This window comes from Pleurodeles waltl, chromosome 4_2 (genome assembly GCF_031143425.1).
Source record: "Pleurodeles waltl isolate 20211129_DDA chromosome 4_2, aPleWal1.hap1.20221129, whole genome shotgun sequence".
Lineage (NCBI taxonomy): Eukaryota > Metazoa > Chordata > Amphibia > Caudata > Salamandridae > Pleurodeles > Pleurodeles waltl.
Window position 1 is genome coordinate 545,151,515 of NC_090443.1, and position 24,280 is coordinate 545,175,794.

Genomic DNA, 24,280 nt, shown 5'->3' on the forward strand with positions numbered 1-24,280 from the left:
GGACTGCCGTGCTTCTGAAAGGTCTATCACTCTGCTGGACTCTTCTGGACTCCTGCTCTGCTGTGCCGACCTGCTGACCTCCTTGGCTGGTAGTGAAAAGGACTGGACCTGAATCTCTCCAGTCCAGAACCAGAGTGACTCTAGCGGCTTTCTGGCTTGTCTCCCATTCTTCTGAAGTCTCAGGGACACAAAAGACTTCCCACATACTTGCTACATCTCCTGGACTCGTCTTCAATCAGTTCCTGGTCACCAAGAGATGCCTCTTCAGTCCTTGACTTTTTAAAGTGTTTTTTTGCTCCTAAAACCAAGCTTTGGGGCTCTTCGCAACCCTGAACAGGGCTGCGCCCACAGGAACCATGCGAATCACATGAAAAAGTGGTGCGAGCCACTGCAAATTCCTCTCTTCGCACAGTCAGCATCACTCTTCACATCTGCGAGGCTCCAGTCTGCCACCGGGACAATTTTGCACCCAGGGACCAGCGACACTCTCACCTTGCTCCCTGCAAATGTCTTTCCTGTGAATGGGATTCTTAGCTCAATTCTTAAGAAGGTAAAACTTTAGCAGGACTTGTCTGGGACTGTATCTGACCGACACTCCATCACAGCCATTCTGATCTTTTGGATTTAACCCAGTCTAGTGAGACCATATAGTCCGGTTGGAACTTTATATTTTTAAGTACTACACTTCAGTTTAATCTATAAAAATACATATCTCAACTTCTACTTATTCGATTTTTGTAATTGTGGTCTTGTTGTACTCAAAAGATTAGACTCTATTTTTAAGGTGTGGTCTTTTTGTATGGGGATTTCACTGTTTTATTGATTTAATGTTGCACAGATACTTCACACATTGCCTCTTAAGTTAAGCCTGCCTGCTCTGTGCCAAGCTTCCAGAGAGTGAGTGCAGGTTAATTTATGTTGTGTATCTGACTTAGCCTGACTAGGATTGTGGTTCCTGCTTGACGAGTGTGTATACCTGTACCAACCAGAAACCCAATACACACAGGAGATGTGTATCCACTGTCTGAAGCTGTAGAACCGGTTTATGGTGGTACACCTTTCAAGTGCTCTTTGTAGACTGTTCTGCATACACAGCCCTTATGTAGACTGATGCTTCCCACAGCAAGGTAGTATTCAATAGTGAGCAGCCACAACAGAAGCACATAGAGGTGTGAGATTTCTGAACCTGGCAGTCATCAGCCCTACTGAGGGCATGATCAGGGAAAGACAACAGATCAAGTGTTGTATTGGGACATAAAAGTGTCTTGCATGGTGACAGACGTGCGCCCCAGCTCTCAGTGCCCCAGTTCCAACGACATCTGCTTCCTGATGCTGATTCTTTATGTCATGGGTGAACACAGATCATGTGTGTGTGCCATGACATAGGCCCATCTCATGGACTGTGGTCTGTCCTTATAGCTGTAAAAGGCTATTGACTTTAATAGAATCTAGGCAGCATGAGTGCAGTCGCGACAGCATACCATGTAGTCATCCATAAGAGTGTACAGCTCTTTTCTATCCATGTCACTAGAGTGAGGGGCATACAGACCCACTCACATAAAGTTACACTGCTTTGTGCTTAACTCATGCTTGGCCTACAGCAAGTTAGTGTGCAGCACTGTGCAGAACACAGGTGGTTGCATGTGTGTGCTGGGTGTCTGTAATGGTAGATGCTGAGCTCCATTTCGAGAGCTCAAGGTCTGACTGGAGGAGCAGGAGGAGGTGGAGGATTTTCCACGGACAGATTTGTGGATTTTTGCATCCCTGAGAGCTGGGTGGGACACACACTGGAGGAATGAAGACCTAGGCTTTTCAGTACACATCAAACAGTGCTCTTTGATTCTGAGAGAGGACACTGGAAAGGGGCCTAGGCACATCTTAGGAAGGGTGGAGCTGATAAGAGAATTATAAAGAGCAGGGCTGGGGTTCCAAGTAACCTTTTGATGCACATATCACCATGACTGACTGTGAGAAAACAGGGCTGATTGCAGAGGCCCCATAACTTTTTGCCCCCATTTTCCTCTTTTTGCTGGTGTTTTCCTGACTTTGATGGTGCCCTGGGTACTGCTAACCAGTCCCAGGGCCTGTGCTCTGTGTAAAATAGATATGCAAATTAGGCTAATTATAATTGGCTAAGTTAACCTACCTATAAGTCCCTAGTATATGGTAGGGCATGTAGGTTTAGGGACCACAGCATAGGTGGTGCACACCTAGGTGCATTGCTGAGGTGCCCAGTGTCATTTTAAAAGCAAGCCTGCCTTGCTGGCTGCTTTTAAATTAAAGTTATATGCAAATTCGACTTTGGAATTAAAGGTACTTCCAAAGTCTTAAACTACCTTATTTTTACATATAAGTCACCCCTAAGGTGTGCCCTATGTGCCCCTATGGCTGGGTGCCATGTAACTATAAGCAGGGACTTTATAAAAATAGATTTATAAGCCCTGGTGAGGTAAAAACAGCCAAATTCGTTTTTCCCTCATTGAAGTAAATGGCCTTCATAGGCTAGAATGGGCAGACTTTATTTTAAATTTTAAAGTCTCCTTAAATGTTGCATACCAAGAATTTGGTATCAAATTAATTGTTGTAATAAATCCTACAACTTCCAGTTGTTGGATTTAATATAACTAGTTCAGGTAAAAAGTTTAGACTTTACCTAAAAAGTTGCCAATTTCAGCTCTGCATTGTTTTTGCTGCTGTGCTCTGATTGGCCAGCCTGCAGCAGCTTCTGCCAGGCTGCCTTGATGAGGTGTGAAGTGGCCAGGCTTCACACAAAGGAATGTGCTTGGGGGAGAGAATCTCCCCTCAGCAGATGGTGAGGCAGGAAGGGGGAGGGCTGCCAAACTGGTCTTCAAAGGCAGAGAAGGACATTTGCAGCACCCAGCAACACCCCCACATCCTGCAACCCCAGACAATTAGGTGCCCCCTTGATTAGATTAGGAGAGGGCAGGAGAGGGGTGTGTTTATGATTTTTAGCCACACCAGTGGGTGGGCTCAGCCAGATGTAACCTCCAAAAATCAGATTCATCCATGTTGGATTTTTAGAGACTGTTGCCTTCTGGGATGGATTTTTGCCACACTTCCCAGGAAGTGGTCATCACAGGGGGACGACCCTGTCCATGATTGGAGAACCAGGGCCCCCCTGCTTTTCACCCAGGAGCAAGGATAAAACTGGCAGACCTGCACCCACACCTCAGATCCCCTCCAGAATTCAACAAGAAAGGAACTAAAGAAGAAGAAGGACTGCCCTGCTGGACCCCTGGCCTGCACCTGGACCCTGCACTCAGAAGGACTGCACCAGCTGCACACTTGGGCTTCACCACAAGAAGGACTTTGCCTGGCTTCAACTGGTTCAAGGAGGGACTCCCTGTTTGCTACAGGTGAAAAATTGCTAACCAGAGTCCCCTGCACCAACTCCTGAAGAAAGCGACCAGCTGACCACTGTCCAGTGGCCAAAAAGGAGTTTGCGCCAGGTGCATTCTGGGAGTTGAAGTCCGCACCCCCCAAGGACCATCACAGAACTTCTGGACCCTTGGGGTGAGCTGTGGACCCCAAAAGAACCTTAAAAGAACATCTGGGTGAAGCCCCAGAAGTTTGGAAAAGATTTGAGAATTTTTGGAAAAAAGCTCCAGAGAGGGACCGACCCGCCGCGGAAATTCTAGCCGGCTTGCCTCAACCGCGACCCGGCCTGACTTCGTGGTTCGTCCCGGTAAAGAAAAACATCCAAAAAAGAGACTAAGTCCGAATGTAAAAAGTTGACCGGGACCTCCCAGCCATCGTATCCGAGAAGGGCTCCATGGACGTCGGATCAAGATCCAGGTTTACCCCGGTCGAAGGATTTTCATCTCGAAAAAACGACTAAGTCCGAAGGTAAAAGTCTCCACCGAGGAAACCCACATCGCGTATCCGGACAAGGGCTCCAGGAGGTCGGATTCAACTGGCAGGTTCGTCCCGGTGAAGAAAAACTTCAAAATAAAGACTAAGTCAGAAGGTAACTTTTTAACCGAGGCCTCCCGCGACCTGTAGCCGAGCAGGGCTCCATCGCGGTCGGCCTGAAAGTTTGACTTTGCCCCGGTCGAGGTGCAACCAGATGACCCGATTGGCGCTTTTTGTTTCTAAGCGCTAGAAAAGTAATAATTCTTTAAAAATTCATATCTCCGGTTCCCCTGAACCGATTTTAATCGTTTTTGTGTCATTTTAAAGATAAAAATATAAACTATTTTTATAAATTGGTTTTGGATTTTTAAACTGTTTCCTGTGTTTTATTTAATTACTGTTTTGTGATATTTGAATGCTTTACACTTTGTCTCCTAAGTTAAGCCTTGACGCTCGTTGCCAAGCTACCAAGGGTTGAGCTGGGATTAATTTACTGAGACCTAACTGTACCTATGTGGAGGTTAGTGGCTTGTTGCTAGGTGTAGGTACCTACCTGCCCTACCAATAACCCATTTTCCAACACTGACATCCTAGTCTGAAACTCTAGTCAATCCTATGGCCTGTTTTGTGGGGCTATCAGAGTTGGAGGTGCTACTACTGTAACAGACTACTTTCTGGGGGAAGGGCTGAACAGAAGTGTGGGCACTTCAAATGGAAGCAGACCAACAGCACAAACTTCAACCATTCAGACCTCAAATCACATTTGGTGTCTGAAAATGGACCATAATATGAGAGCTTGAGAACCCCAAAACAAAAATGTCAACTGTCAATCAGTCAGACTGCATGTTGAAGAGCAGAAGCTCTGCAAGACCCACTAGAGATTGTCAACTTCCATTCGAGAAACTAAGGGCCTCATTTACAAGATGTGGTGCATTTCTGTCCTCTACCCCTGCACTGGCACACAAATTGCTGCCATGCTCCAAAGAAGGCAACCTTACATCATGGTGCAAGAGTGCCTGCGCTCTGGGGTTTATTGTTTTTGAGCAGAAGGGATACCTTCTTGCACAAAAGCAATCACAAAAGGTGTTTTCTTCTTTCAATGTCTCTGCAAAATGCAGCAAACATAATCACCAAAAAAAACAGAGAGAAATAAAGATATTTCTCTCCGTTGAGTCCCTCTTACACCACCCCTGAGGTGGCATAGAAATCTGACAACTAAAGCTGGGAATGCATCAGATTCCTTCATGTTCCAGGGGGGTTGCGTGGTGTTAGGCCTGGCATCCTTGGTGTGGTTTCCCCTGTCTTTTTGCCTCAGTTTCCTGTATTTTTGATTGTGTGCTGGATTTTGTTTTTGCTGGTTTTGGTACTCTGGGCACTTTACCTCTGCTGACCAGTGCTAAAGTGTAAGTGATCTTTGTTGGTTATCCGTGATTGACATATTTGAATTACTACAAAGTCCCTAGTAAAGTGTACTAGCGGTGCCCAGGGCCTGTAAATCAAATGCTACTAGTGGGCCTGCAGCACTGATTGTGCCAACCACTTGAGTAGCTCTGTAAACATGTTTCAGAACTGCCACTGCAGTATCTCTGTGGGCAGTTTGGAACTGCCAGTTCGACCTTGCAAGTGCACCCACTTGCCAGGCCTAAACCTTCCTTTTACTACTTATAAGTCACCCCAAAGATAGGCCCAAGGCAGCCCAATGGCCAGAGTGCAGTGTATTAAAAAGGAAGGACATGTACTGGTGTGTTTTACATGTACTGGTGGGTTTTCCTGCAGTTGCTGCTTCTGCCTTAGAGAGGACAAAGACTGGACTTTACTGAGTATCCTGCATGGGAAGTTTCTCCAAGGGCTTGGACTGAGATTGCCTCCTATTAAAAAGTCTCAGGGACATCACAGACTTCATCTGCCAGCACCAAGGCTCTCTTCCTGAGACCTCTGATTTGCCAAGAGGTGCCACTCCAGTCCCTAGGCCCTTGGAAGGAGAAGATGGTAAAATCTGAGTGAAAATCCATGCACCGGAGCCGAGCAGCATAAAAATACATGCAGCGGTGCGGCTGTAAAATTGTTGCCGGAACCGCCTCCTGCCTGAAAAATCAATGCAGCACCTGCCTTGCGGCTGCAGAAATGAACACATCGCCAGCTCAGCGTGGCTTCATTGTTACTGGGCGTCCAGATTTTACACGCATCATCCTTGGGTGCCAAAACTTCAACATCACCACATGGACCCGAGGCTGCCTGTCTGGAAATTGACACATCCCTTCCCTGCGAGGAAAGAATAAATGCATTGCTTACCCAGCGTGGGAAAGAATCAACACACGGCCTCACTTACGAGGTACTTTGTGCTAAAACAACACAACCATTGATTTTTATGGATTAAAACTCTTTTAACTTTAAAAAGTAATCTCTCTTCCTGCGTATGTTGGATTTTTGTCATTTTGGTCTTGTTTGATTTAGATAAATATTGGCTATTTTTCCAAACTAATGTGGAGTCCTTTTGTGGTGTTTTCACTGTGTTACTTTAGATGTTTGTGTAAATACTTTACACATTGCCTCTGAGATAAGCCTGAATGCTTGTGCCAAGCTACCAAGGAGGTGAGCAGAGGTTATCTTAGGGGTGTGACTCCATTACCCAGACTAGAGTGAGGGTCCCTACTTGGACAGGGTGTAAACTGACTGCCAACTTGAGACCCCATTTCTGACAGGTGGAAATAAACCAAGCAACACCCATTGAACACCCCCTCATGCAGTGTTATGTGTGAAAAGGGTCCATATTTTCAAGGCCATGGAAAGCCATGCAAGCTGGTTTTGCATAGCCTTGTAAATATAGACTGGCACATTCTGCCACCGGAGTGTCAAGAAAAGGATGCTCTAATGATGAAGTATGCAGCTAAGTCCTCATAAATGAGGCCCTAAGTCAGAATGCAGACATCTTCACCATGGCTCCCCAGCAACACCTCCTCCTCGGACACCGCTGGCTGCCTTGACCCACTGCAATTTACCCTTTCAGACATCTTTCTTCAGAAAATGTTCTAAGTCCAAAGGTCAGCCAAGACTAGGCCGATCCACTTTGCGTATCCAGCTTTATATGTACAATAATTAATTACCAAACAGGTGGGTACAGGCTTGGGTACTGGGGAGACAGGGAGGATGAATAAACAGCTTATTGTGGAAAATAGTGTTTGCCTGTGTAAGTTTACTCTTGAACTTTTTATGTTCAATCTTATAGATCAGTCTCTCTTTCTCCAAATAATGTTTTCTCAGAGAGCACGTTCCATTTGTCTTGTTTTTAATTTAGCCATTCTCAACAAATCGAAGAACGAGGTGTTCTTAGATATAGCAAACTTGGGAGATGATTTCTTCATAGGCACCTTCTTATTCAAAACAGCCTCAAGAGAGTGGATAAACCTAACCAACATATTATCAGGCTTTGGCAGGTCATCCATATCACTCAAACTCTTTCCAAGAGTCAGCATGGTATCATTGACATCCATTTAACCCCACAAATATCTAATGTGAAAAGAACTTTTGAACACTCCAGTGTGAAATTTGGAGCAAATAAGTGAATCCAGTCACTCACCACAGCAGGACAACACTATCCATGGAGTTCAGCTCAATTCCATCCAAATCAGATTCAAACGGTGGCCACCTACATGAGTATGTCCCGTAATCCACTGAGTGAGGGAGAAAGTCTCAAAAATTCTAAGAAACACCGGAGCTCTGTTATCCTTATCAAAGTTTATATGCATGTTAACGTTGCCCGGTGATACTGTTCTGCTGAAATGTAGCAAAACTGTAACAAGCAGCTCCAACTGAGAATGCATAATCTCACCACCTGTATTTAGTGATGATACCCCCAGTCCACGTAAAAATGACAAAGTCAGACCAGAAGATCAAAACAAGAGTCATTCCAGTCAGGTATTATTTTGCATGATAAATATTTTTGGGGTAAAATTTAAGCCCCGGCCCCTCCCCAATTATTTGTTCTATTTTAAAAAGCTGGTCTTAAAACCCTCTGTTATCGGAATTGCAAAATCAGCGTAGAAAGTGTCCGTACCCATTTCTTTTTGGAAGATCCAACAGCTTGGTAATAACCAAATAAAAGACTTCCAACAGTATGTAATCAAATATCGAGAGTTAGTTAATAAGAGCACATGAGAGTGCCTCGTGTTCAAACCTTGGCAGAATCAAGCTCGCACGTTACTTCTGCTGAAGCAGTATATTGCTTTGGTAATTGCATATAACATGTGCATGTTATTTGGAAACTGAGTAGATATCTTGTAGAGTGTTCACCAGTAGGAAACATTTGCAAAACTCCACTCTTCTGAAATTCTAATACTTAAAAAATACAGCTGGGTAAAGGGTGCTTCTTCACTCCTCTTGCTTTCTCGATTTTTGTCAATAAAAATGTTTTTTAAAACTATAGTATCAAGCCCTTTGACAGATTTTCTCTTTTCAGGACATCCCCACCAAACGCAATGAGGTTCTATACTAAAAAAAAAACAAGTCACCAAGAACTTTGAAATCGTCAGCAAAATGCCATAGCAAAAAAGATTTCTAATCTTTGTGGGAATACAGCTGGATTTAGGGCAGGATTGTTCATTTTGCCAAAGCTACCCAGGCAAATATAAGAAGCTGTGGTCAGGTCATGGGCTTGGTGGCGCACAACGGTACAATGTTGCATCGGTGACGCTGGCACTTGGCTAGCACTTTGGTGGCTCACTTTTTTACAAGGTTGACCTTTCAACCTCTGGGTCGCTAGGGCAACCTGGCACAGTAAAATAGACTGCAGCAATGTGGCCTCCTTCGAAAGCAGACAGCTCTTTGGTTGCTAAGAGACTGGGAGCTTCCTTGGCAACAGATGTTGCCCAGCAACCTGCAGCTGCCAGAGTTGTATAAGAAGTTAATTCGGTATACGGGCCCTGTGCGCTTGACATCCGGAATGCGACACGTGGAAAGTACTGAGTGGAGAATGTGTTTTGAAGTGTAGCCATGCCAAGAATTCGCTAGGTTCTTCACTGATGCAACTGATCTTGAAGTCAGGCCGTTCACTGTGATCCTCCAATGCTTATTCTCTCAGTATACACCCATTCTGCTGTTGGATGCCGAAGTTTTATGTTGTACAGGCGCATTATTCCACTGCTTTGATATTCAGTTCCACACTTCACACAAGATACTTTCAGCTTGGACCAAGGGACGAATTTATAACTTGGTTGATGGAAGTTTGACAGCCAGAGAGATGGAGTAATTTACTCAATGGGTTTGACTGCACCTCCGCCAACCAAATTATGAAATGACCGCCAAGCCAGCAGTCGTTTCTGAAAGCACTGCCAGGAACCGCCAACATGGCGGTTCCTGTCGCTGTCTTTTGTAGTTGGACGCACGGCTCAGTCAAGCATGATGGAGCCATATGGCAAACTGTTTTATTTCTTCTTTCCAAAAAAACAATCCCGAAGAGGGATTTTATTTTTGAAAAAAAGAAAGGCAATGCGCCTCTGGCCAAGGGAGTCCACTCCTGTGGCAAGGGGAGCATTTTTATAATTTTCACTGTCCATTATTGCCAGACTTTTTCTGAGGGGGACGGGCAGTAAAAACTGACCTATAATTCTGCCCATCTAAATTAGGTGGACGGATTTAGATGTTAACCTCCGAGGACCCTCCCTGCTTTTGGTCGTAGAAGGGTTTAATCACAGCATAGAAGGCGTAGTCTATGGTGTCTTTAAAGAAAAGGTGCACCCATGTTTAAATTGGGCAGGTGGACCAGAGACTCGGTGGTATGGTGTACGTCATGGCAAGCCCTATATCTCTCCCTTATGAGCAAAAATCATGAAAAACGGAAGAATCAACAAAATAGAAATTAGACATAATAGGCAAAGCCCAATAACTGGGATTTTCACAAGATTACATTTGTGCGAAAACAATTTTGCCCAGGCCTTCTAACGATATGGGCCCATGATCACATATGATGCACAAGCAGTTGCTTATGTGAGCTCATGAAGAATCCCATTTTGCTGCAATTGCACAATAATTACGAAATGTGTGATGCTGCATTAATTACAAGTCTTTTGCTGATGTCAAACGCGAAAATAATCAGTCACGCATGAATTTCTGACTTGTACGTATCAATAAAGTCTTTTCCTCAAGTCACATTAATTTCAGGCCTTCTGCGATGCCGCACGCATACTTTCCATGTTTTCACAACTGAATTATGGGCTATTTCTAAAGTTAACTCTCCAGGTTCTAGGTGTATATCCGGGAAAAATCTACAGAGAGTACTCTTCTCTGTGACACGCGGTGTGTTGAGCACAAGTTTTATCCTACCTCTGAGAAGTCTGGATCACCTTGATATATTTAATTCTTTGGGAAGTATCTACTTCTGTGAAGGTGTAGTACTGATTCTACAAGAAAAATGGAATGTCAGTGACGACATGTTCTTTTATCTCGCACTTCATAGTGCCGTTTCTAAAGTACTGTAAATATTAGATATTACCCAATTATTGGTATTCAGTTTAACACCCAGGAAAAAATGGAATGCCAAGTTAGCATCGCTGAAATTCAAACAGATAAGCTGTGTAAGGCGCGTGCTAATGGTGCGTGTTAACTCACAACGTCACTCTTCCTGCTATGCCACGTTTACTGACGTCACATGAATTAAGGGTTTTCTTGATGTCATATACATTTCAGACTTACCAATGCCACATCAATTACAGACCTCAGCTAATGTAATTAAGTAGCAGCGTTTCGTGTCAAATGAATTAGAGGCTCGCTAATGACGCCTAAAATATGGGAGATAACTGATGTGTTGTATCTTTACAATTTATCATGAGCAACCAAACTCGATATAAGTCAATTCTCACGGAGCAACCAAATAACCACTGTAAAACCAAGCCCACACAGAGATCCAGCTGTGGCACGCTAAGTCCAAGGATCAAATTAACAAGTTACAGACTAAAATTATTCAATTAAACATATGTGAACAGAGAAAAAATGATTGTAAAACATATATAAAGGACAATAGAACAAACAGATGGCCACAGCCTAAAAAATGTGGAAATACAATTTCTAAAGTCTTGTTTTCAAAATAATCACCTTACACTTGTGGTAGGTATAGATGGGATATTAACTTTACACATTTTCTCGGTCAGTCTTCTACGTTATCCCACTTGCCAACATGCCCCTTCTCCATTTGGCTGATCCAATGTAGGATCAGATGTGGATCCCAGAATTCTGGTTAGTTAGGAATGCTGCATCAAATAGGAATTGGAAATTGGGCCACTCTGTGACTTGCCTGCTAAGTCAAACTCAGTATTCTTTCCTGAGTCTGGGCCTACAAAGGAAGGCAGCACAGTTTCACACTCTAAAGAAAGACAATACTGTTTAGCCAACCAAAAATGATGCATTTTATCAGATTCTAAATTAATCTGCTTTTGAGAAACGTTCGGATACAGTTCCATACACTTTTGCAATATGGAGAACACTATGCCTGTATTAACAACTTCGGTTGTTCTGACCGAAGTGAAAGGACAAACTTCAAAATGTTGGATAGCAAATAAGGATTACTTTTCCTAAATCCCAAAATGAGAGGCAGACATGACAGAATCGTAGCAAAGATCATTCCCAGGCTTTACATATTTTCTTCTAGGGTTGGGAAAGAACATAAGGAAATGGTTGCCCATACATAAAGTGATCCACAGTATCATGGTTTAATAGGATCAGGGATGTACACCCAAACAACAGACCTTGCTGATGTCACATGAAGTATCACGAAGTATGGACTTTTAGTGACGGCTAATGAATTATTAATTTGAAATATGTGCTATTACTGATGCTGTAACTGATACTACATCAAATATTGGCCTTTAGCTGCTCTTACATGACTTAGGGACATTCACTGACTTCATATGAATAATTACTGACGTTACGTGAATTGTGGACATCTGCTCTTAACATATAAATGACAGGCTTTCCTGAGGTTACATAAAACGTAGCTTGTTCCTAATATCCCGTAAACTTCGGCTGTCGACTGGCACTCAATGAGAAAGGCAAGTCTAGTCGGTATTTCATTAAAGGGACATGAATTTTGGGTTTCTGCTAATGCGACTAGAGTCACAGATTTCCCTGATGGCATGAAAAATGGAATTTCACGGGAGTAATGTGAATTACAAACTTCTGTTGACTGCACATACCTTATGAATGCTTGTTGATGACACACAAATTACATGAAGTTCAGGGTAGCTGTTGGTGCTCAAGTGCCCTACTTAGACACTAAGGGGCAGATTTAAGAAAAGTGGCCCTGCACCCAGTGCAACGCCATTTATTTTGCACCCCTTAGCGCCCCTCTACAGCCATCATGTGTGTGCCATATTTCAAATACGGTGCACCTTGGTGCGGGGTAGGGAGCAATAGCATCAACATTTTTTATGCTATTGATGTACTGTTCAGGGTTAGAGCCAAAATCTTGGCGCTAACCCTGAACAGTACATAGGGGACCATTTTAACCAATGGTGTGCCCCCTTTTAACACCTGCTCTGAGCAGGTATTAAAAGTAGCCACAGAAAATGATGCAGTGGAATGTCTTCGATTCCACTGAACCATTTTTGCGGTCCCCCTCACGGGGGAACGCCACCTTTGCATACATCATGTATGGCACATGCATAAGATGGCGCAAAGTGTAACAAAGTGGCGCAGTGCATGCATTGACCACTTTGTAAATATGGCACATCAATTTTGGAAGCTTAATGCCACATTAGCGTCAAAACAATGACGCTAATGTGGCGCTAGTGCTTCCTAAATCTGGCCCTAAATATAGAAAAAAGCATAGTTAAGCTCAGGAGCTTTGCTAGATCATTCTATTGAATCGTGTACCATTGTTGACTTCCTACATCTGAGTTATGTTGTGCTGTAAGATGCATTTTAGCTGAAGTCATATCCGTCAATTACCTAAAGCCAATGTCACATGGGAGAAACATGCACATGTGTAATTTCAATCTTGAAAAGCACTGGATTGAACATTATACATTACGTTTGTGAACAACTATCTATATGAAAATGTATCACTACTCTCTTTGGCAACTCATACTGAAGAAGAACTTGCTGGCAGAAAACTGCTGTGCAGCAGATTTTAGACCAAGATTGGAGTAAGCTTTTTGACTTTAATATTTACAAAATGAGTGCAGTTTTGGGGTTTGAATTGTGAAATTCAGCAGACGTATATATACAAAAATGAATCAACAGTCGGCATGACAATGAGTAATGTTCAGTCTACACCCAAAGGAACAAGTTAATTACCCTCTGTAACATCTTTTCTGGTTGAAAATCTAACTAACTGCAGATTCCCCACTTTTAGAATATCTCCAGGCATCAGTCTGGATCTGAAAACCTTTGCATAACAATTCTCCCTTATGCTGGCAGGTAGTGTCATGAAGCGCCTTCTACCTCGCGCCACTCTGTCCTGTATGGATATGATGTTAGGATCAGCATATATACACGCCACATGTTTGCTCTGGCATCAGTTTCTTCCTGAACTCCGTCTGTGCAAACAGTCATGGAGCCCATAGAAATCATTACAAAAGAAACAGTGTGTGGAACTTTTTGAGATGAAATCTTATTAAGATTGAATTGGATGAGATCATTCCACAGAACAGAAACTAGCAACGGTAGGTGAGGATTCTGTGGTTTGATACTTTCTATCTGAAAAGAAGTTACCAAAGGTAAACAAGTTGCTCTTCTAATAGACGTCTAACTTCAGGTTCCTCACTGTTTGAATAGATACCAAAGCAGTACCTCCTGGGGGTGGGTCTGTGGAACGCCTCAGACCAGGAAATCCTGCAGGACACTTCAGGCAAAATGTTTGTCCTGCTGCACTTGTCTATTTAGACAGTTGTACTTAGCGAATGTATAAAGGGACACCCACATAGCAGCCTGGTAAATGTTCAAGACTTGAACACTGCATGCTAGCACAGTGGTAGCAGCCTTTGATCTAGAGGAGTGAGCATGCAAACCTTCTGTGGGCTGCTTTTTAGTTTACCCATAGCAGATCTTACTACATAGGATAATCCATCTTGAGATGGTTCTTTTCTGTTCCGCCTTGTGCTTCTTTGTTCCTTTGTTCCAGAAAATTCATCCTATCAAAATGTCCTGGTCATATTAAAGAAAAACTAAGGACCCTCTCAAGATCAAGGGGATGCAGCCATTCCTCCTACTTTGATGGATAAAGCGGTGCATAAAATGTTGACAAAGTGATAGATTTCCCTACAAGAAAGGGTGTGACGGCTTGGTGTAGGAATGTTGTCTTTGTTGAAAAGACTACTTTGTCCTGAAAAAAGGAAACAATTTGCAGAATAGAATACAAGGCCTGAAGTTCATCTCACCTGCCAACCAGATGTTATTGCAATGGAGAGCACTGTTTTAAGTGTAAGAAGCCAAAAGGACAAATGTGCATAGGCTCAAAACAGAAGCACATCAGGTAGATCAAGACTAGATTTAGATCCCACTGTGGCATTATAAATGGAGTAGGTAGGAATATATGGTTCAGCCCCTTCATATAACACATTACAACTGGTGATTTGAAAAGGGACAGTTGATCCTTTAAATGTAAAAAGGCCAAAAGTGTAAATATGTACCCTTTTACTGTGGCCACAATAAGACCTTGCTTGGCCAATGATAAAAACAATTTCAAAATATCAGATAAAGAAGCATGTAAGATTGAATCTGTCAAGAATAATATCACACAACAAACTTCTCCCAGTGCACTGTAAAGACAGACTTTGGTGATGGATGCCTGGCTGCAGAAAAACACCAACCACCTCGGGGGGATGGTCCAATGTCATCATTTGATACCACTCAATCTCCACGCATGGAGGTGTAGGATGTGCAGGCTGAGGTGCAAGACCATGTCCTGCTGCTGCAACAGGAGATCTTCCCAAAAAGGCAGCCAGATTTAGGACACATACTCATGGCTGGAAGTTTTAAGTATCACACTCTCTTCACCAAAACCGGCACCACTAGAGAGACATGAGCCTGATCTTGCTTGATTTTCTTGAGCACTCTGGGCAAGAGTGGCAGGGAAGGCAAGTCTTGCAGGAGTTCCAAGCCCCACTGTAGGTAAAAGCCATCTCCTAAGAAAGACTGCCTAGAGAACTCCAACGTGCAAAGAATTGGGACACCACACATTCTCTGCAGTGGTGAATACATCAAGTGAAGGTTCTTCCCATTGTTGGAAGATGCTCTATGCCACATTCTAGTGTATCAGCCAAAGTATGCCTTCAATGCAAAGCAAATTGCATGTAACTCCAAGTTGATGTGGGGATGAGCCTCCCCCGGAGAACAGAGTCCTCTGATCTACACCTCTCTCAGACAGCTCCCCCAACTCAGAAAAGATGCATCCATCACAACTGTTACTTCTCAGTGGGGTGGAGAGAGATGTCTGCTGTCAATCCTGTTAGGGTCAAAAAGCCACCACTGTAGGTCTTTTGCAATCTCCCCCAACACCTGGATGGAATCTGACAGATTTCCTTAGTGCTGAGTTCACTGGTACTTCACATACCACTGCAAAGCCTGTACATGCCAACTGGTGTGGTCCACAAGTAGGATGCAGGAGGCTAAAAGGCCAAGAAGGCTTAGTGCCATCCCCGCTGAGACCATGGCTACAGGTTGAACCATCAAAATCATAGTCCACATGTCCTGGACTCATTGAGGTGGAGGGTGTCTCTGAAGAACACAGTGTCCAGGATGGCTTCAATGAAAGTGAATCATTGTGAAGGAGTCAGGTGTGCCTTTGGTGTGTTGATGAAAAACCCCGATGATATCAACATATCTGCTGTCGTCCGGAGGTGGTTTGCAACTGTTTGGGACAAGTCTGCCTTCACTAGGTATGGTATTCCTAACATCTGCAGATGGGCTGAGACAACCACTGTGACCCTTTTTGAACAACCGTGGTACACTGGTAAGGTCAAAGGGAAGCATGGAAAACTGAAAATGCACCACATCCACCTGAACCCGCAAGTAATGTTTGTGTGACTGTATGATGGGAATATGAAATCATGGGTCCTGCAAATCCAGTGGTACCATCCAGTCTCCTGGTGAGGGCCTGCAGAACTTGGCCAGGGTGAGCATCTTGAACTTGTCTTTCATTAGGACGAAGTTCAGAGGGTAGAAGTCTAAGATGGTACAAAGGCCTCCGTCCATCTCTAGTATCAGAAAGTAACAGAAGAAACAACCAATCTGAATTTCTGAACCCAGTGCTCTCTCTATTGATCCCTTAGCTAAGAGAGCTAGAACTTCTCCTTGGAGTATAGACAAGCGATCCTCCTGAAGAAGTGGTTTTGTGGACAGTATGGCTGGAGGATAGGAAAGGAAGGGTCTGGATCTGGAGCATCCATTGATCTGGGGAGATGCTCCTCCATCTGAGGAGGTAAAAGGTGATCCAACCAGTTGATTGTGTGTTGCCAAGGTTAAACTAAAAGGGTCTGCTGCCACTGTAGAACAGGGGGCTGGAACTTGGGAAAAACACTGCCCCTGGGAACCTGAACGCTTTCAACCAGCTCAACAGCATTGCTGATTAAGGGACTGAATGGGTCTTTTGTTGCTGGGAAGAATACTTTCTTTTTTCTTTGAGGATAGCTTTTTTCAAACTCCTGAAAAGGATGCTGTTGTTGGAGAAGCCGCCTTGTCGGTGGCACTAAGCCCAAAGAATGGGCAGTGTCCTTACTTTTCTTGAACCTTTCAAGTGCTGAATCCACTTTTGCCCCAAATATTCTAAAGCCATTAAAAGGTATGTCCATAATTGGCTGTTGCACATCAATTGTGGACCAACTTGAGAAGTGGAGCCTAATCACCATACTGGTTCCAACTTCTTTTCTTAGAGATACAGTAGTGTCCAAACCTGAATTTATCAAGAATTTTGCAGCATCTTGTCTCTCCAAAAGTAACCGCTCTACAATTTGTCAAACTTCATCAAAAACCGCTGGTAGGACATTTGTCAATTTGTCCTATAAAGCAAGTGAATCTCTCCCCAGGAGAGATGATGGGGCGGATTTAAGAGTCCCTAGCACCTCCTTGCGTCACATTAGCGTCATTTTTTACACTAATGTGGCCCAACTAGGGCAAAATTGCTGTGCCAAATTTACAAAGTGGTGCAATGCATGCATTGCACCACTTTGTAACCCTTTGCGCTACAATATGCCTGTGCGAGGCATAATGTATGCAAAGAGATTTCTTTGCGTAATTTTTTTCAGCGCTTTTAACGCCTGTTGACAATGGGTCTCAATGGGCTTTGCAGGATTAGCTTCAAAAAAATTTACGCTAATCCTGGAAAGCTCAGTACTAGCATCAAAACTTTTGACACTAGTTCGACAACTACTGCTATGGTGTGCCGTACCTTAAATATGGCGCACATATGGAGGCGTTAGGGGGCATTGAGGCATGCAAGAAAATTGGAGCTGCACTTGGTGCAGCACCACTTTTCTTAAATCTGAGATGTATTACCTGACCTGAGGGAAGGCGAGTTGAAGAAAAAAGTATTTTTGTTTTTGCAAAAGCCTCCATTGTCTTTGATTCTCTATCCGTATGAGTGGTAAAGAAGGCATTAGGGTTTGTAGGGTGTGTAGATACCTTTATTACCAGACTCTCTGCAGTAGGATGTTGTAAAACAATATCCAGATATCTGGGAGCTTGTCTGTAACTTCTTGCCACTTGCTTATTAACTGGGCAATATCCTGCTTTTGCCCAGGTGCCACAAGTGCATCAATAAGAGCTTTACTGAATGGCAATAATGGTTCTTGTGATGATTGTGATGATTGTCCTGGGTTTAGTACCTCCATCAGGAATGTTATTTTGACATCCTGTGTGGGTAAGATAAGGGTAAGGGTCTGAGTTGCCATTTTAATAACTGTGGCAAATTATGATGTATTCTCAGTAGCCACTGCAGGATTCAGTGAAAAAACTCCAGTCACTAGTAAGGTATCCAGACCACTACCATCTTTGGATGCCCAAAAACATCTCCTTGTTCATAAAGCCTAATTCTACGTGGAATGTTTTTCTAAGGCTCACAGAGAACAATCTGATCTTTGAATGCCATTGGTGACGTCGGTCTCAGCTCAAACACCGAAGGCAACAATGCTGGTCATGTCAACAACTGTGATACCAAACCTAGCACTGTTAAAGGAGCCATAGGTGTTGTTGGATTTAGAATCAACTGCACCAAAGTACCAGACTTGCCTCAGAATGAGGTTGGAAGGTATCACTGGCATTGTGGATGAATCTGACAATTGTGAACCAGATGGAGGCCATCCACAGGGCCTGAAGGTGCTACAGTGGGATCTGGTGCAGCACCAAAGATTTTGTCAATAGCTAATTTAAGCTGTTGGAGCTGCTCTGGCATTGCTACCTGATCAGAAATATTTTCAACACAATCAGCCTCCAAAGCAACTCTGCTGGGGGAGCACTGCTCTCTGGCCTTGAGGTGAAGGATGCATCAAGCAACTCTGAATGGTATGTGTGACGAGGTGTCAGTGACCAATTTGTGTATTTTTTTGTGTTTTTTGGCTCCTCTATGACTTAACTGACTTCGACAAAGAATGAAGAACATGACTCTGAGTTATGTCTGGAACCAAAACACCAAAGACCGACGTCATAAGGATCTGTAACTGACATCTGCCAGGTACAGTCCTCACAGCGCTTAAAACCTATTAGTTCTAGTGACAGTGTATCTGCACACTTGCCAATTGTTTGAGGGGAAAAAAAGCCCAAAATATTTTCAATGACAGTTGAAGCTCCAGATCCACCTTGGTTGGCGCAGAAAGAAAGAAACTGATGCCAGTGCAAGTAGGCAGCATATATACGTTGGTCCTCACATCACATCTGCAAGGGAGGGAGCAGCATGAGGTAGAAAGATGCTTCTTAATGCCACTTGTAAGTGCGAAGGAGATTTGCTGTTCAAAGGTTTCTGGAGCAAGGCTGACACCTGGGGACATTCAAAAGGTGAGGAATCCGCAGTTAGAAGTATCCATCAGAATGCTATTTTCATGATAACCGCTGTTTTCTATTTTATTGCCATGTATTAGCAGGAAATGAAGTCCATTGGTTCAGAAATGTAGGTGTTTCAAGAGTGAAAAACCTTCATGCGCTTGCCCTTTATGTATACAGTTTCATCACACTTAATATAAAAACAGTCATTTTGTAGAAATATAGGGTACATTAAAACATTATACAAAGCATGAGCGCTTCTCTTGCACAAACATATGGGCAAGAGAGTTCCAACTATACAATGCATAAGAAACAAAAATCTGCGATAGTCAAAGATATGTTAGTAATTGTAAAGTGCTTGGATTACATTTAGATTATATAATAACAGTCTGCCTCAGAATGAAAGCAATACAGTAGGTCTGGTTTTATTCCACCTAAGCAGTTGTATACTGTGATTTCCTTGCTTTTCCAGCCAGCAAATATATATTCAGATCTGATGACAATATATTATATTCAGCTCTGTTAACATAGACCTTTTTCAAGATGATGAATAATTATGAAGAACATTCTCAGTGTTTTATAGTACCTGCTACTGAAGGCGAAGTGTCATCTGCTTCTTCGTAGGAGTTTCATTGTCTCGTAGTCTATTTGTATCTCCAGGCGTGTCCTCCTCAAACAGTCTGTCCAAATATGTGGACAGCATATACTGCACATAATCACTTAATTAGCTGATGTAATATCCACCTACTGCAGATATTAGATGAGGTCATACACCGATGCCAAATATATTTTAGCTCATGCCTTATGCTTAAATTACGCACTGTACCTAAATTAATACACATGAATCCTGAACTTTAGCTGCTGTTCTATGCATAAATGATGGGCTTTATGAGATTTCATACTTGAATTTTGCACTTCGATTTATGTAACGTATACAGTTTTGCGTATATTATATGTATAAATTAAGCACTTTATCTGATGTCTTACATGAAAATTACAGTGTTTAACTGTTGTCGTACACATACACTTTGCTCAGGATTAAGGGTCGTGGGGCATGGCTCATTGCTTGGAGGTGGAACTTGTTGTCTGGCGGTGTTTTGGTATAAGGGCCCGCACCGCTCAACATCTGCGTCGACGGTCACAGTCTAGGTGCAGGTTTGGTTATACTGGAGGTCAGTTGCCGTATCTGGGAGGCAGGTATATTATCTGGTTGTGGGTGTCATTGGCTCGAGGATGAGTCGTTGTATAGAGGCGAGTGTCTGTATCAGGGGGATGGGTTCATTGTCTCGTGACGGGGATGCCGGATCGTGGGGCTCTTTCCCTCTTGGGCCGCCTACACTGGGTCGTTCATCAGCTAGTGAAGAAATGAACTCGAGCAGAAATGCGCCCCGCGCCACTGTCCAAGGTGCTGCAGCAGCGCTCCTCGAGCAGCAATGAGCCCCGCGCCACTGTCCAAGGTGCTGCAACAGCGCTCCTCCATGTGGTCCTCGGCGCGGTAGAAGAAACCAGATTGAAGTGGTGTGTAATTAAGTCAGCTGTTTAAGGGCGGAACAGGGTCAAAGCCGCTGGCCACGTGCCCGGGCTCCAGTCTGTAATCTAGACAGGAGATGTGGAGATTCACTCAGTGAGGCTGAAACCGAGGTTAGGGGGCTAAATATGGAGACGGAAGACTGCTCGGTGGCTGCTATGTAGGACAAGCCATCTGGAATCTGAGGTAGGGGTGAATCCAAGGTAGGCCGATTGCTACCTGGGAACCTGGATAGGGGGCTGGGGGCCAGGTTGGTGTGGCTAAAAACTGGGGAATGGTGGCTGGGACCTTGGTAGGGAGGCTGGGATTAGGAGGGTAGACTAGACGCTCGGATAGGTAGATTGACACCTACTAAATAAATGCTCATCTATAGGGTAGCAGGGCTGGCCCTTGGAAAACGAGACTGGAGTCGAGGTTGGGAAAGCGGAAACCTGTACAGGAGGCTTATACTCGGGGTATGGAGGCTTGTACTGGTGCTGGTCAGCTAATAAAGCGGTAAGGAGGCCGATGTACAAAAGAGAGTCCAAGTGCGTGGAGTGCGGGCTCACACGAGGAAAAATGGTTGTTTCTTAACAATGTATCATGAAGAGGTGGGTAGGAGGGCTGTCGAAAGGCTGATAACCTGCAAGAGGGCTGGTGCCGTGGGAAGCAGGCTGAATAATTTGATACTGAAGAGAAGGCTTACATGAGAAAACGGAGCCTTGTACTCCAAAAACAGAACTGTTACTGGTGAGAGAGGTGGCTACTACAAAAGGAAGGCCGAGAACCGTAGGAGGGAGGTTCAAACACAGGGCGGAGATGCCGATAATCTGAATAAGGATGCTCATAGCCTGGGGGAGAACCAAAGCTGATACTTGAGCAGGGGGACTAGCACTGCGCAAAAGTGGAACATGCCAAAAGAGAGGCTCTGAAGAGGGATGCAGACAGGCTTTAAAACGGGGTAGAGAGACTGAAGGGTGCCAGGGAGTCTAATTTAAAAAAATTGGGACATGGAGGTTTACAACGGACTCGGGACGGGGGGGGCGGGGGGGGGGGGGCTTGAGGTGATACATATTAGGCAGGGTGGCTGATACATGGGCAGGGAGGTTAATACTGGGGCAATGTTTGACGCCTGGACAATGAGCCTGCGTCTGTCGTGGAAAGACAGATAGTGCCAGATGAACACTGGTAAGCGAGTGAGGGAGGCTGAGCCGGGGTGGAGAGGACTGTACTGTGGAAGAGGGGCTAGTACTGAGGCAGGAAGGTTGGCACTGCGAAAAGAGACAGTGACAGGAAATAAAGAGGCCGATACAAGGGCAGGCATGCGGATAATGGAATAGACAGACTGCAACTAAGGATTGTATTCGATGATAATGGCCAATGTAAGTGATCACAGGCCAGGAATAATGATCCATGGCGTATGAAAGCTTGTATACAAGCGAATGACGTGGTTCAGGTAGACGGACACGTTCTGCTGTCCCGAGCGAGGTGGGAGACAGAGCGACAGAGAGGTAGACCAGGTAGGGTGAGCTACTTAGACGTCGAATTACAGAGAGTTAGAGTAGGAAACAGAGCTGCAGGGAGTCAGGGCAGGAGAGAGAGCTGCAGGGTCAGAACAAGAGACAGAGCTGCGGAGAGTCAGGGCAGGAGACAGAGCTGCAGGGAGACAGAGATGCAGAGTCAGAGCAGAAGACAGAGCTGCACAGCCGAAGCAGAAGACAGAGCTGTAGAGAGTCAGGACATGAGGCAGATGCGCAGAGTTACAGCAGGAGACAGAGCTGTAGAGAGGCAGGGCAGGAGACAGCTACAGAGACAAAGCAGAGGACAGAGCTGCAGAGAGAGAAAGAGACAAAACTGCAGGGAGTCAGAGCAGGAGACAGAGCTGTAGAGAGTCAGGACATGAGGCAGAGGCGCAGAGAGTTACAGCAGGAGACAGAGCTGTAGAGAGTCAGGGCAGGAGACAGCTACAGAGACAAAGCAGAGGACAGAGCTGCAGAGAGAGAAAGAGACAAAACTACAGGGAGTCAGAGCAGGAGACAGAGCTGCAGAGAGTCAGGGTAGAACACACAACCACAAAGAGCTAGGACAGGAGAGGGACCTGCAGATAGGCCAGCAGAGCTTCAGAATTAGATCGAAGTAGATCACAGCTCAGACTTCTTAACGCTTCTTGGATCCATATTTTATTACATAGTGTTTGTCAAAAATATAAAGCGAGGTGCGTTCGAGGGCGGAGAGGTGGGGCTGGTCTTCTAGGAGTAGACGGCACAATCTCTAGTACCCTCAATTGGTTCTGCACACTCCAGGGATGGGGCTTGGGCGTTCGAAATCTGTGCTCCTGCCTTTCATGTGGTTGGGGAGATGAAGAACATTTGATAAGAGTAAACAGGGCCAATGTATGGTGAAGCAATTGTTAAAAGGTACCATGGACCTAGCAGAGGTTAGGCTGGTCCCATGAGTTGAGATTATTGACAAAGGAACCGAGATTATGGAACATACGTTGGGCCTGAGCGGAGGATTGTTCGCACGAGGGAAAGTCATCAAAGAGGTCACTTAGTGCGTCCCTTTGCGCAAGGAGGTCACTTCCTGAGTCGCTTTGCGCAAGAAGGGGGTGCAGTGGGCACACACACAGAGGACCTCACCCCCACTGCCGCACCTGCAGCTACCCTGTACTTTAAAGGCTATGCTGCCTACATGTATACAGTAGAAGTGTCGCCACTGCAGCAATCCGCCTCACCACCCAACACGCACACAGTGACGGTGTACATGTGTGCGCGCGTTCCATACGGCAGTGCAGTCTACACACACGCACGTGCGCATACATACATACTGTAAATGGACCACGAAGGCGCCACTGCAGCACAGATACCCCTCGCTATCTGAAAGCCCACTTTGTGAGTGCAGCGGCGGCTCTGCGCCCAATAAATATCCCACCCATCCAGGGCGCAGTCTATCCACCCCCGCCACCCACATCCAGACAGCCCAGGAACGGCTCGCCTGGCCCGTATTCCCTCCCCAGTCCCCAGCGCACATCATGAAAGGATATGGCCAGTCGATGAGCTTCTTTGCGTACTTGCGCAGCGCGTTGTCCTCGCCCAGGATGAAAAGGGACCTGTTGACTGTGAAGCAGTTCTGCCGGACCGGGATAGGGTTGTAGAGCGCCATGGTGCGCGCTCGCTGCGCCTTGGACTGCTTGAAGGCGGCCTGCGAGCCCGTGGCCGTCGCCGGGGCCACCGTGGGCAGGCTCTTGCTCCTCTCCGAGCTCCCGTCCGCGGAGCTCGGCCGGCCGACCACCGTCTCTCCGAAGCGAGCCATCCTGCAAGGGGAGAGAGACAAGGCACTGTCATCCAACCGGGGCCGGCAGGGAGAGGAAAGCAGAAGCTTGGGCAGGTTTCAACAAGTCATATACACAAAACCAGGGAGGAGTGAGGCCAATCTAGGCAAGAGCAAGTCCTGGGAGGAGGGGGGTACCTGGGAGGAGGGATCCGGGCACGTGCTAGTCCGGGAGGGTGAGCAGGGAGGAGGCAATCAAGGGAGAGAACAAAAGAGGAGAGTCCAGATAACAGCAAGTAAAATGTCCAATACAGCTATTTCCACCCTAGGACGACGCACGGCCCAGGATGTCCCTCTGCGGCTAGGAGCATCTCCTTCCAGACCCCAGTGCTAGCACCCAAGCTGAGCGTGTAGATGGCGGCAGAGCAGCTCAGGCAGCAACAAGTCCAGAATCCACACCCGAGTATTTCACTGCAGATCCATCCACCCAGGGAGAGCGCACCGCGCAGGACGTCCCCCAAAGACCGTCTTTAAAGGAGCCAGCTAAAAACGGAATCTGCAGAATAGGAGATCTTGACGCGACCCCATCCTTCCCTGGGGGGGGGGGAGCCACAGCCTGAGAGATCCCTCAAACCCTGAGCAAATCCACCTCACTCTTTCCGTCCGTCC

General features: G+C 45.2%; 1 protein-coding gene across 1 annotated transcript in view; it reads right to left on the bottom strand.

Annotated features, from left to right (window-relative positions):
- The window catches only part of CACNA1E (calcium voltage-gated channel subunit alpha1 E), a 1,379,194-nt gene extending 1,355,540 nt beyond the window's left edge, over window positions 1-23,654 (bottom strand). The window contains exon 1 of the mRNA XM_069233198.1: window positions 23,385-23,654. Coding sequence (XP_069089299.1) covers window positions 23,385-23,653 — 269 coding nt within the window. The 5' untranslated portion in view covers window position 23,654. The remainder of the gene's footprint in view (window positions 1-23,384) is intronic.
- Between the last annotated feature and the right edge of the window lie 626 nt (window positions 23,655-24,280).